Source organism: Gorilla gorilla, chromosome 19, assembly GCF_029281585.2.
Source record: "Gorilla gorilla gorilla isolate KB3781 chromosome 19, NHGRI_mGorGor1-v2.1_pri, whole genome shotgun sequence".
Taxonomy (NCBI): Eukaryota; Metazoa; Chordata; class Mammalia; order Primates; family Hominidae; genus Gorilla; species Gorilla gorilla.
Window position 1 is genome coordinate 104,383,847 of NC_073243.2, and position 14,817 is coordinate 104,398,663.

A 14,817-nucleotide genomic window follows, 5' to 3' on the forward strand; every position below is an offset into this window, starting at 1 on the left:
TTCATTTAACGTTTATCAGTCCCACATCTAGACTTGAGCTTCTTGACTTCAATTTGATGGCTTTCTCTTCTGCAAAGTCTAAGAAGGAGCAGTGTAAGAATGTTGAGGCTTACAGGAAAATGTAATTCTTTGATATTTTGTCCAGTGCTAACAATGGTATTGCTTTTGTTAACCTGTTTTAGGATTTGATTAGATGATGCCTGTAGAGAGCTCAATGCTGTAAATGTGACATGCGAAGTAGCCAATAAATGCATGCTTTCTGCATGATTTGAATTCACTAATTATCCGGACAATAATTCTTGACATACAGACACTTTTCTTGTCTCTGCAGTCTTGTGACCTCTGCCATGGAGAGGATAAGGTCCCCTGGGGCTGATGATCTCCCCACCAGGAGTCTTCATTTGCCTCCAGGACTCTCTCCCTCTGACTTCCAGCATCTCTCATCTTCCCATCCTGGTGCCTTCCCCTGGGCTCCACCATTGGCCTTCCCACTGCTCTAGGACCCCAACCCCTGTGTCCAACTCATCTCCATTCTGTCTCCCTGGCTCCTTCCCCAGGCCCGTGCCAACACCTTGCTTGAGCTGATAGGTCTAAGCAGGCATGGGAAGGGACATGTGACAGGAGTGTGTGGGCCAGGCTGGAGGCTCAGACAGGTATTATGAGGCAGTCCACTTTACAAAGCCCGGAAGTGCCTGGGCATCCTGGGTAAGTCTGACTCAGAACTGGGGTTCTCTCCAGGAGGCCTTGAGGCCACCAAAGATCAATGACTACAGAGACAAATGGAATAAATATGGAAGAGGCCTTTACTAAAGCAGGTAAGCCTGAAGAGCAGTTAGGAACTTGTGCTCTGCGGTCACAGAGCCTGGGCACAAATGCTGGCTTCATCTCCACCAGCCATGTGACGCTGGCATTCTCCTATCCCTTTGTGCCTCAGCTTCTTCCCTTCCAAAATGATAATGGCAACAGATTCTGCCTTGCAGTAATGCTGCAGAGACCATAGAGTTTCTATAGCCTAGCGCAAATAAAAACAACAGCTTCTTATCATTGTCTTCCAGACAGCACTCATCCCGGCTTACGCTGCCCCACGTAATACTGGGGTTCCATGACACATTACCCATTGTAACTTCTATAAATAGACTCTTAAAGCAGGATTGCTGGAAGGGAGAGACAGATAACAGAAGAGACTATGAATATAAAGTGAAAGGAAGTCTGTGACATTTCTGTGGTCAGTTGCTCGTAGATGTGTCAGCATCTTATTGGCCAGAGGCACCGTGCTTTCTCCAGGTGTCTTATGGGCTCTCTAATATGCCTCAAATTAGCTTAAGTTCTCTTTATTACAGTATATGCCACTTAAATATAATGCTTCAAACGCTCAAGAACCAAATTATCCTCATAACATAAAGACTATGAATGTTATATCTCAATGTTAAAATGTCAAATTTTGCACGAAGTCCAAATTAGAGCTCATCCCAACGGTCACTTAGAAGGATCCTGGGCTAATGTGCCCTGTTGCCTTGTTTCAGCAGGTTACAATCTATGTTTCATTTTTACTTGGGTACAATTCCTTTTCTATAGAAAATAGGTCAGATCTCATATTTTTCCTTAGTTTCTATAAAACTATCAATAGCTCCAATAAATTGACCTCTCTGGGGAGAAAGAAAGCCTGGCTTAGGGTTTGGAACTACATCTTACACTGGTTATCTGAATGTCCTAATATTGATTTGATTAACTCCCAAACCAATATTAAAGTAAAACTCTGTGCCCGAAAGATAGAGGAACAGGGGAAAAAAGGAGTTAGTGCCTGGGATTTTACAGTGGCTGCGACAGGGCGTGTGGAGACATTTGTGGGAAGCTTTTCTCTTTTTTTGAGCAGAGTGGATAACCCTTTATTTCACTATAGACAGACTGGATTTATCTTGCTTTTACCTTTAGAATTCAACAGAAAAGTGTAATTTTTTTCTTTTTCTTTTCTTTTTTTTTGTCTGAGACACAGTTTCACTCTGTCGACCAGGCTAGAGTGCAGTGGCACGATCTCGGCTCACTGTAACCTCTGCCTCCCGCGTTGAAGTGATTCTCATGCCTCAGCCTCCCGAGTAGCTGGGATTACAGGCATATGCCACAAGACCCAGCTAATTTTTTTTGTATTTTTAGTAGAGACGTGGTTTTGCTATGTTGGCCAGGCTGGTCTCAAACTCCTGATCTCAAGTGATCCACCCGCCTCAGCCTCCCAAAGTGCTGGGATTACAGGCAGAAAAATGTAATTGTAAGCAACATACCCATTTTAAGACAATTCACTTTTTTTTTTTACCACACATTAATATTAAGAAGAGTCTCTTTAGGAAAACAGTTTAACATTCTAAAATGAGTACCAGGTGGTGTTTTCTTTCTCCCTCTCTCAATTCTAACAATAAGACCCCAATGATTCTATTTTTAGAAGCTGAAAGCAATTTAATAGGGCTTTTCAGAGGGAGCTGCTCTTTCAGAAGTAGCTCTTGAAATTACCATAATTGATGATAATTACTCTCAGAAATGAATAAAGAGCAATAAGCTTTAAAAAATCAGATAGAGAGATACCATACCTTAAGGTGCGATTTTGAAAATTATGCTGACCCATGGGTACATCCTATATTGAGAAAAAAGGTTATTAATTGTCAAAACATGTTTCAAGAAGAATGTTGCAATGATAATTAGGTAAAACATATTTCCTTTTTTATCATGGACAGTAACATTTAGCTAACAAATAATTAATTACTCATGTGGAGAAAAAGAGCTTAATCCTAAATGTGAATCAAGTTGTAAACTCAGTTTATCTTTGGAATGTTGTAATTTCTAAACTCTGGATGCTAGAAGCATGAGGATTGTTGTCTGGAGTTTTAAGATTTATAGCCTGCTATTATCAGATCTGATTTCAAACAGTGGCCTGCCAGCGACTGATATCAGAGTTACCATCAGTAACCTATGACCATGTGAAAATGGACTTTGGTGTCAGACAAATATTAGAAAATGCTGTAGAAAGAACAAAAATATAACCACAAAATCTGTAGTCATCGCCATCACTGAACTGGGGCGTTAAGAAACAGTACCATTGGTTAAGTATGTGAAATCACAAGCCATTGGACAAAATGAAGAAATCGGCAAAGGAGCACTGGTAGTTCCCAAGAGAAATGGAAGAGAGACAGAATTTATCAGTGGAAAAGCCACTGTCAAATATTCAATAATAGGCTTTCAAGGAAAGATTGCCTTTACACATTTATAGTGGGAATGAAAATAAAAGTTGGAACAAAACTACTCCAAAGAAACTTTGGTTTGCTGCTTTTATTTCCAAGGTTATATTAAGATATGGATTTAGCCTATGGAAAGGAAAGATTTTTTTGAAAAAGTAATTGAGCTCCAAGTTTCATTCCATACAGTAAAGTACTGTATTATTCAAGAGCTCTATCAATGTTGAATCAAGAGTGAATGGAGTTCTGTATAGGGGATTAGATAAAGGAATCACTTTCGGCAATGTCAGTTGTTTGACCCTGGGATTTATGAGTGAAAACTCCAATGAGGTCTTTCGGAAAGTGAGCGAGACACACAGTTAAGTCAAAGTGGTTTGGGCTTAATGCATCACCAAAAACTTGGGGCTTTCTTAAAGTATGCTATACTGCTACTAAGGCAATCCAAGCCTGGCTTTGAATCTGCAACAGGTGGGACCAGACGGTTAAAATAGAGTTCGTTCAAGAGGTCCTTTGATTTTTATAAACAAATTTCTGAAGTTGAGGCACTCAACAGTTCTGGCCATATCTTGAAGAAGGCATCTTCATCAACACATAGCACCAGATTAAAGTCAGACTGAAACCATTCCTGAATCCTACGCTCAGATAATGAAAGAGACAGTCACTCTTAAGTCTTAAGACAATAAAGGCTGATAAGAAATAAACAACAACAACAATATACCTGGAAAAGTAAGCCTTTTCCCCGCAGGAACACATGAAAAACAGCACAGGAAATCACATTCAACTATTTATATATGATTCTTATTCCTTAAAAACCAACCAGCCAACCAATTGCTGATGTACAATAAATCCCAATGGGAAATGGAGTTATCAAACACAGCACTAACTAGCAAGACTGAGGCTAACTTATCCAAATTACTGTTTTTCATGAGTGACAGAAACATAGGCTTTCACTGGTTGGATACTGGAGTCCTAGGATGCTGTTTCTCTAACAGATCTAAATGCTGGAAGGCCCCAGGTGCCCCAGGCCTCCCACCTTGGATTGTTCTCTTCTTGATGATTTTATCTAGTCCCATGGCTTCAAATATCATCTACAACCTGATGACGTTCACATTCATGCCTCCATCTTGGACCTGTCCCGTGAGTTCTAGACTTGCAGATCCAACCGTCTACATCCTCACTGCACTTAACTATAGGTTAGAAGCTGTCCAGCAGAAAAGTCTTAATTTTCCATCTTAAATAATCTGGTTTCCCCCTCGTATTTGTCATCTCAATTAATGGCATCATCATTGTTCCAGCTGTGGGGCCAAAAAGTTTGGATTCATCTGTGTTCCTAATGTTCATGCATATCCAATCCATCACCAAGTCTTATTGCCTCTACTTTCACGTTAGCCCCTGAATTTGCTTCTCGTTGCTTCCACTGCTAAACTCTTAGAATAAGGGGGTATCATTCTCACCGGGGACCCCTGCAGTCTTGCTCCATTATTCCAAAGCCTAAATTATATCATGACCCTCCCTTGCTAAGATTCTCCATGACTTCCAATTGCACACAGAATGCAATATAAACTTTTACCGTGGTGCATCTCACCCCATGACCTCCCTTTGCTCATTGTTCATGATGCTCCAGCCACAGGAGCTTCCTCTCTGTCTCCAGGGGACACCACACTCACTTTCATCTTTGCGCCACTGACTTTGTTCTTCTGCCACCTCCTCTTCCCATTCACTCATTTCTCCCTCTGAGACTCCCTCAGCTGACCTACTACAGTGGCCATCCCATTCACTCCAGATGCCATCACTCAATTTTATCTTCCTCATGGCCCTCATCAGCACCTCACATGATCTTGTTCATTTATTTGTTTTTCTATCTATGGTCCCTCCTTTGCTATTAAAATGCAAGTGCTAGGACTTGTGCAGTCTTACGGATTGTCTGATGGGTCATGGTCTTCCATCTGATAGTCACATTTACTTTTTAGTTGAAAAAAGATGAAGAGAAGTTGGGAGAAGAAATATAAGTAAGCCAAAACATAAATGCTGAGCCCCTGCCTGTTGGGCGTGGGAGTGTCACTCTGAGACCTTGGGACAGGTGGGGGCCCAGGGCGACTGAAAAACTCCACTTTCACCTGACAACTGGCATGTTCCTTCTCATCAGACAATAAGAATTATGTAATATTGTATTTTTAAAAAGCTGTAACTGCATCCTTAGCACATTTAATAGCATTATACATGAAATTTTACCCCTAGATAGTTTTAAAATCTAAAAATACTATGGGGATTATCCTAAGTGCTTGGTTGTATTTACTTTTCTCTCCTCCTATGGGCCTTTCTATTTTCCTTCTCCATTGCAGCCATCTTATCGCAGATGTCCCTGGTGTAAGGAGCTTCAGTGCTTTCTCATATGCTGGAGGTCGCAGGGAAACATGGAACCATAACAAGATAGTATCCACTGCTGCCCACACAGCCTGGACATTTGGGCAGTGAAGAAATGGGCTTGATGATACTACTTAAACTCCAAAGGCATCATGCCTTTGTCTTTTTATTAAGAACCTCAAGGCTTTCTACTTCATGATAGAAGTTTTTCTTAAAAAACCCCTCAATTAATAAATAGTTGTATTTAATTGCTACTATCAGTTGTAAATAGCACTGTCTTGGGTTATGAAGCTATAATGCAAAATCACGCTAGGGTGGAACCCTTAGCAATGTCAGCATGGAGCTCACTCATACCCTGATGGTTGTTCATAAGGGCCTCTCTGAGAAGAAGAAGGTGATAAGTTTGTTTCTTACAGACAGGAGTTATTTTGGCAGGAGATGCCCAGCCTTTGGTTTTGGGAAGTTAGCTTTCCCCCGGTGCTCAGGCATTGGAGGCAGGGGAGGGCATACCGTGGTGCTGATCTTGCCGTTCTCTGTGGTCATGCTGTCCCTGTGATGTAGGTGTGCAAAGGGCTTGGCTGCCCCCCAGGACTCCAAGTACCGGGTCATGCGGACCGAGGCCCTCATTTTGGCTCCATCAAGGGTGTGGCGAGGTCTGAAGAGATGCTGGGGGCTCCGTCGTTCTCCCTTGGGGTGAGAAACAGAGCATCACACCTGGCACAGCACAGGGCCACACATGATCCTTTTGGCATCGACCTCATTGGACTAGGGTCATTCCTCCTGACAGCCCTCTATTCGCCCTCTGTGTTTTCTGTCCTTATTCCTTCAGTGTTACTGGGGAACACACTATTTGAGTTGAGGGAATCTTTTTTCAGCTAGCAAAACATACATGTAATTGAGACTTAGAAAAAAATAATGACATGTTAATGGACATTTTTTATTAAGTAAATTCTTAAAACAGAATGTGCTGGTCTGTTTAGCTTTTTCTTGATGGTTGTGTTTTTCTAAAGTGATAACTGTAGCTGTTTCTAATGCTACATAGCCCCAAACATCGTGTTTTGGTGTTCTTCACCTGAACGTAATGTTCTTTGTACATGTATTTTTTGAGCCTTCCCCTGTCCATCATCTCCCAGTCCCTGCTGCTTGCCATACATCTATCTCCAGATCGATCATCAAGCTAGTTGAAAGTTTGTCTTCAAAGGTGAAACTGGGGCTTCCCAGATGCTACCATAAGTAAATGTCCATAAAGTTGATCTTGTTGATTTTATGATATTGGTTTTCATGGTTCAGAGGTCTTTCTTGCTGATATTTGCACCATTTACCAGCTGTGTAATTTGGGAAGAATTACATAACCCCTGAAAGCTTCAGATTCTTAATCTGTAAATAGTGATAATACCCATTTGGCAGGAATTTGAGAAGGGTTAAAAGAAATGAGAACTCTAAGCCCCTTGATCTGGCCTAAATGTGGTGTGAATGAAATAAGAGATGGTTTCTCACTGTTTGTATGGGGTGGATCATCTCAGGCAGTAGATGTTCTTATGTTACGGAAGGTAAATATGCTTGTGCATACAGACAATCTCGCAAGCATGTCTATGTAATATTTATGTGTCAATCTTTCAAATATTTCTTCTCTTCTTTTTTTGTATATGTTCATCCTATTTTACTTAATTGGATTTTTATCTTCTAAAGCCCTAAGTCAATCATTTTCTCTTTATTTAATTTCCCAACTGACAGGTATCAACAGCTGTGCCCACTGAGAGGCTTTCAGATGCAGCATCCACCAAGGAATACACCGACTAACACACATGACGGCCTGAACTAGCAACCTGCATCAACACCCCTGCAGACAAGCAGTGCATTTCAACTGCTCATTTAATAGGTATTTGAATTCATAATTACAAAACATCTTCTGTAATTAAACCACCATATGCATTTAAAATATTTTGGGGACAAAGAGTAGCAAAGAATTATATTGGATATTGACTAAAACACTTATGAATATCAATAATTTGCTCCTCCTCCCTTTTCATCATAGACTCTTTACAATGATACTGACCTTGGGGTTGATCACAAAGTAGGTTTTCACCAGGTGCTGTTTTAAATATGGGTCCCTAATGTCACCATCTCCCTCCTCCACTTTATAAGCGCCATTCAAGTGCTCCAGGGTGACAGAAGAAATGTGAACACGTCTGAAATTGCATTTTAAAATCACAGTCAAGACATAAAAGGATTAAGTGTGAAGAAAGGTTTCTATTTGCTCATGATTTCTGAAATAATTTATCCACTAAATGAAGGAAAGCCTACATGTTCTTAGGAGCACTGACCGTAATTAAAGTTTATATTCTATTGACCACTGCTTTGGAAAGATGCTCTTAGAGGTCGTGCACTACTAGTTTTGGAGCTTCTCTGCACTCACCGAAACCTGCATGGTGGGTGTGGTGAATTACAGCAAATACAACTTGATTATCTTGAATTTTTATGAGAATATCTTTGAAATGTATGTCATGGGCATTTTAGGAAGTATGCTAATCTGTATAATAACGTAGACTTTCTTTCTCAGTGCTTGCTCTCGTGCTTCTCTAAACTATAGCCCTTGATAAAGATTCTCTTGACTGAAATATGTTATTCTCCCCAAAGAAGGATGCTGTAGTCACTTATTTTAATATAATGGTTTTAGAGGTCAACAGTTCTAGACAGATGCCATATCTGGACTGTTTTGCAAAACATCTTTAAATCAGATCTCTATTCATACATTTGCAAATAAGTAAAAGTTTGTAATTTACTGTCTGATATTCCCAGTCTTTGAACTATGGACAACGGGGTCATGATTTAGGGACTTGAGAGCTCGTCTTTATCTGCTTAACATAAGAGGCCATTGGGCGTGAGTAACATGATACCAACAGAGGCAAGAGAAGTGATCAAAAACTGAGCACTCCGTCATTAGGCTGATAATCTGTCATTCCTAATAGTTCTGCCTGCTTGAAGAAAGAAATCCAATGCTTGGCCTTACCCAGGGACCCCTCCAGCTTCCATGTGGTTGGCCAAGGTCACATCATGTGACCACACATCATATTGCCACTTCTGCAGACCAATCACGCCGCACAGGACATTCCCAGAATGCACGCCCACGCGCATGTTGATATCAACTCCAGTAGCATCCCTCACTTTCCTAAAGAGAAGGGAAGTAAGATCATGATCAAGTAACATCCACTGTTTCCTTTAACTCTTGGCCAATTTTCCCAGTATTTTATTATTCAGAATTTTTCAAACTGTCGGAAATGACCATAATCCTTCCTATGGCAGGAGATCACTCCTCTGAGCTAAGAAGGGTTTTTCCTTCCAGTCACTCCAGATTAGACCAATGTTCTTGCTATTAAAGCTAGATCAGGCCAGACTATAGTGATGACAAAACGTTTTGGCTATAACTTTTACTTCTGCAATGAATATGTATCAAGCAGCTACCATGTGCTGGCACATGTCTGCATTTTCATACTAGAATCACATGACATTGCCTTGTAATGTCAGAAACAGTCTTAAACAGGGTTTGCAATTTTAGTGCTTAGCACAATGTACCTCTCCAATGAATATCTTCTGCTAACAAGAGAGCAATATAGCTCATTTGTGAGCTTAATAATGATTTTAGCCTACATAAGAATTTTTAGCAAAATAATCATGACATTAAGCCTTTCCAGTTGTGCACATTCTTTAACAAAAAGAGAAAAAATACTTTTTAGGACCTTATCACCAACTCATTAACAGAGAAAAATGATGAACTTCAATGAAGAAAAAATGGAAATGCTTGGCAATGCTTATTTGTTCTTGCTGGCTGAATACATTAAAGTAATATTGCAAAAGAAGTATACAGGAAGATGTTCCTAGTTACATCGAAAGAATTACCCCAAGAAGCAATGTGGAGGGAAGCAATGATGCTGACTGCAGCACAATCAAATAAAGACACCACCACTTGTGAATCGTAGTGAAATGAATCATTAACATCTCAAAATGGCATAGGCATGTATGTCAGCTTAAATGATATAATGATACCATTTTAGCATGCTAAAAATGATCAAACGAAACGGACCCACGATATAAAAATAAATCGCACTCTGAAAAAAGAATATAGAAAGATATTTTCCTTCCCCATTTCCTTTCCTCTTTTCCCCTCACTGTCTTCCTTTCTTGTTTTTGCAAAAAACCCAGCTACCCATTTGGCTCCATGCAAGTCATCCAAAACTTTCCTTCCTGCCCCACAAAACGAGCCAGAGCATCAGCAGGACAAGGAGACCCACCCCCACCCCTCTGCCCTGCATCTGCAGGCTGTGGCTGTGCAAGCACCCAGCACCCGGGTGTCCTCACCTCCGGACTTTGCTTATACTGACTCCTCTTCCTGCTCCTCATGCCCCCAAGCCTCCCTTTGGTGTCATGTGGCCAGCTGGCATTGTTCTTCCGGACTCAGGCACAGCCCCATTCAGAAAGGCTTTCTGTTCTCTCCCCTCTAGGCTGGTCTAGGCAGCCTTGCTGCCTCTGTCCTCTAACTGCCCTGAGGGCAATTAGCACTCCCTGTCTGTCTCCATCTCAGCCCTCAGCAGAAATTCAGCCTGGGTGGACACAATCTCCTCCAAGTGGATTGTTTACCTCTCAAAGGGTTCAAGGCCCAGTGCAACAGCACAACTTCACACAAGTTTACTAATGGATCAAGGTCATTTTTGAAAAATGTACTGTGCTTCTGTCTTTGAGCAATGATGATTCTGAAAAATTCATTAGAGAACCCATAATTGTTCTTAACATTTTATGTTGTTGAGAGGACATTTCCAACCACGTGGCATTTCTGTTTACCAAAATCAGTCAGCAGAGAGCCAAGGAAGGATAAAAAGGGAGGAAAAAGGAGTCTCAGATTGTCCACTTGACAGAGCTGAACTGCTTAACGAGCTGACTGGTTAAAACATTAAAACCGTCTCCATGTTGTCTTTTTTAAAAAATGAGTTGACCATGGGTTCAAATGAATCAATTAGCCACAATTTTTTTTTTTTTTTTTTTTTGGAGATGGAGTCTCACTCTGTCACCCAGGTTGGAGTGCAGTGGCGTGATCTCGGCTCACTGCAAGCTCCGCCTCCCGGGTTCACGCCATTCTCCTGCCTCAGCCTCCCCAGTAGCTGGGACTACAGGCGCACGCCAAACCGCCCAGCTAATTTTTTGTTTTTTGGTAGAGACGGGGTTTCAGTGTGTCAGCTAGGATGGTCTCGATCTCCTGACCTCGTGATCCACCCGCCTCGGCCTCCCAAAGTGCTGGGATTACAGGTGTGACCCACCACGCCCGGCCAACTAGCCACATGTTTTGTTGCATGTATATGCAATTTACATGATCTATAGAAGAACGTTGAAGTCATTGCTTAAAGCTTGCAACAGTAGTAGGTAAACAGTACAGTTTAAGAGAAGGCTTAATCCCTTATAAAATCAAGGTCCTGAATATTACTTGATTAAAAATAATTTACATGTTCATGGCAGAAAAAAGAAATGTTTCTAAGCATTGGAAATGTTCCAAAACTGCAGCTGAAGTGCCTCTGCCATGGTGCCTGGGCTAGCAGGGAATGAGGTGCTACTAAGTGTGGAGGTGTGAACACAGAGAGAAGAGCAGGCAGCTGTCTGGGACTCATGCTGCTGGTTCCTGACACTGAGACCATCTGGCAAAAACCCAAGTGCCAGGTGTGCACGTTCCCCTCACCAGCTTAAAAAATGAAAATTCCTGTCTGGTACCCATCCCACCTCACGGCTCAATGAATGGGAATGGAAATGCACATCCTTGCATGGGAGAGAGGATGAAAGTGGACAAACAATTCCTGGAACGTGCTGAGATGTCCTCTCTGTTGCTGCCCTTTCATGGGGGTGGGGGTGTAACAAAATAAACTTTTTTTTTTTTTTTGGACAGAATCTTGCTCTGTTGCCCAGGCTGAAGTGCAGTGGTGCGATCTTGTCTCACTGCAACTTCCATCTCCTGGGTTCAAGTGATTCTCCTGCCTCAGCCTCCTGAGTAGCTAAAGTTACAGGCGTGCACCACCAGGCCTGGCTAATTTTTGTATTTTTGTAGAAACAGGGAAAATGAACATATTGCCCAAGGTAATTTTTAGATTCAGTGCCATCCCCATCAAGCGACCAATGACTTTCTTCACAGAATTGGAAAAAACTACTTTCAAGTTCATATGGAACCAAAAAAAAGCCTGCACTGCCAAGTCAATCCTAAGCCAAAAGAACAAAGGTGGAGGCATCATGCTACCTGACTTCAAACTATACTACAAGGCTACAGTAACCAAAACAGCATGGTACTGGTACCAAAACAGAGATATAGACCAATGGAACAGAACAGAGCCCTCAGAAATAATACCACACATCTACAACCATCTGATCTTTGACAAACCTGACAAAAACAAGAAATGGGGAAAGGATTCCCTATTTAATAAATGGTGCTGGGAAAACTGGCTAGCCACATGTAGAAAGCCGAAACTGGATCCCTTCCTTACACCTTATACAAAAATTAATGCAAGATGGATTAAAGACTTAAATGTTAGACCTAAAACCATAAAAACCCTAGAAGAAAACCTAGGCAATACCATTCAGGACATAGGCATGGGCAAGAACTTCATGTCTAAAACACCAAAAGCAATGGCAACAAAAGCCAAAATTGACAAATGGGATCTAATTAAAGAGCTTCTGCACAGCAAAAGAAACTGCCATCAGAGTGAACAGGCAACCTACAGAATAGGAGAAAATTTTTGCAATCTACTCATCTAACAAAGGGCTAATATCCAGAATCTACAAAGAACTCAAACAAATTTACAAGAAAAAAATCAAACAACCCCATCAAAAAGTGGGCGAAGGATATGAACAGACACTTCTCAAAAGAAGACATTTATGCAGCCAACAGACACATGAAAAAATGCTCATCATCACTGGCCATCAGAGAAATGCAAATCAAAACCACAGTGAGATACCAACTCACACCTGTCAGAATGGCGATCATTAAAAAGTCAGGAAACAACAGGTGCTGGAGAGGACGTGGAGAAATAGGAACACTTTTACACTGTTGGTGGGACTGTAAACTAGTTCAACCATTGTGTAAGACAGTGTGGTGATTCCTCAAGGATCTAGAACTAGAAATACCATTTGACCCAGCCATCCCATTACTGGGTATGTACCCAAAGGATTATAAATCATGCTGCTATAAAGACGCATGCACACGTATGTTTACTGTGGCACTATTCACAATAGCAAAGACTTGGAACCAACCCAAATGTCCATCAGTGATAGACTGGATTAAGAAAATGTGGCACATATACACCATGGAATACTATGCAGCCATAAAAAGGATGAGTTCATGTCCTTTGTAGGGACATGGATGAAGCTGGAAACCATCATTCTCAGCAAGCTATCGCAAGGACAAAAAACCTAACACTGCATGTTCTCACTCATAGGTGGGAACTGAACAATGAGAACACTTGGACACAGGAAGGGGAACATCACATACCGGGGCCTGTCGTGCGGTGGGGGGAGGGGGGAGGGATAGCATTAGGAGATATACCTAATGTAAATGACGAGTTAATAGGTGCAGCGCACCAACATGGCACATGTATACATATATAACAAATCTGCACTTTGTGCACATATACCCTAGAACTGAAAGTTTAAAAAAAAAAAAAAAGAAACAGGGTTTCACTATGCTGGCCAGGCTGGTCTCAAGCTCCTGACCTCAGGTGATCAGTCCACCTCGGCCTCCCAAAGCGCTGGGATTACAGGCATGAGCCACCATGCCCAGCCCAAAATAACCATTTTATTGATCACCTTGTCTACTATACATGAAACAAACAGAGGAAGAATGTGGAATCCCTTGTTCCGCAAGTGGCAGGTAACAGGGACGCAAAGCCATTGCCTGACTTGAGGATTAAGTTGAGGGATCAGCAAGAATTGGGAGAGGTCCCTCAAACCTGTTGACATTACTGAGATTCTGCACACATAAGATATTACTGATGCATCAATGATCAAAAAATAAATAAAATGTGGTATATACCTACAGGGGAATATTACACTGTCATCAAAAGCATCAAAAGGTGCTAACACATGCCACTACAAAAATGAACCTTGACAACACTAGGCTGAGTGACAGAAGCCAAACACAAAAGGAAAGATATTATATGATTCCACTTACGTGAAATATCCAGAATAGTAAAAATCACAGAGACAGAAAGTAGAATAGAGATGGCCAGGAGCTGGGGAAGGGGTAATTGGGAGTTACTGCTTAATGGGTACAGAATTTCTGTCTGGGGTGATGAAAAGGTTCTGGAAGTTGACAGTGGCGAAAGTTACACAACATTTTGAATTTACTCAACATCACTGCACATAACTGTACATTTTTATGTATCACTGTACATTTTTACATACACATAAAAATGATTCAAAGGGTAACATTTAGGGTACACATATTTTATCACAGTAAAAAATGTAATAGTATTTCTAATGAACTGGTGACATGCCAGTGCATGTAATGTAAGGATTCTTTCTCCGAAAACATCTTCAAGACATTGGAATAACTTAAACATTATGGAACTGGAAACAGTTCATTCAAAAGCAGAAACAAGGCTTTAGTAAATGGGTGGATTCTTTAATCCAACGTGTTATTGATGCACATAATTTTGCCCTTCATAAGACTCTTTTCCACAACTAATTGAAAAGGAAATAAAACAAATACCTCCTTCCAATAGTACTCATTTCACCTTATGTTTGAAACCAACATTGAGGTTTTCACCAGCGGCAGGTTACAAATTTGAAAAAATATATATATTTTTTTCAATCCAATAGTTCCACTGATTGGATTCACTTATATCTAGATCCATAGAATTAAAAGTAGTTACTTACTTTTGAAAAAAAAGCTAAAAACTATTTTTCATGTATCAGAGAGTACATATGATTTACTTATGGGAAGAAGCAATTATGGCTATTTCTCACACTATGCATTTTGTGTAGAAAACTGAGTTCACACTAACCACTCTTTCCATCTCAACTCTCTCATTGACTTCATTTCCCTCCCATTTCTGATCTGTCTGACAGAAGCATGCAGGAGTTTTCTACGGAGCTAGTGAATATGGAACCTGCGGGTCTCTCCATTTCATTGGCTGAGGCTGTGTGTTTGTGTGTGTGTGTGTGTGTGTGTGTGTGTGTGTGTGTGTGTGTGTGTTGGGTACGA

The 14,817-nt window shown here is 41.0% G+C and overlaps 1 protein-coding gene across 8 annotated transcripts in view; it reads right to left on the reverse strand.

The window, feature by feature from the left end:
• Positions 1 to 14,817, reverse strand: part of ADCY2 (adenylate cyclase 2) — a 431,254-nt gene that overhangs the window by 112,482 nt on the left and 303,955 nt on the right. For all 8 annotated transcript variants that reach the window (XM_055367540.2, XM_055367542.2, XM_055367545.2 and 5 more), the window contains exons 8-11: positions 8,596 to 8,754; positions 7,642 to 7,774; positions 6,096 to 6,272; positions 2,580 to 2,623 (exon numbers count right to left, since the gene is read on the reverse strand). In XM_055367540.2, coding sequence (XP_055223515.2) covers positions 2,580 to 2,623; positions 6,096 to 6,272; positions 7,642 to 7,774; positions 8,596 to 8,754 — 513 coding nt within the window. The remainder of the gene's footprint in view (positions 1 to 2,579; positions 2,624 to 6,095; positions 6,273 to 7,641; positions 7,775 to 8,595; positions 8,755 to 14,817) is intronic.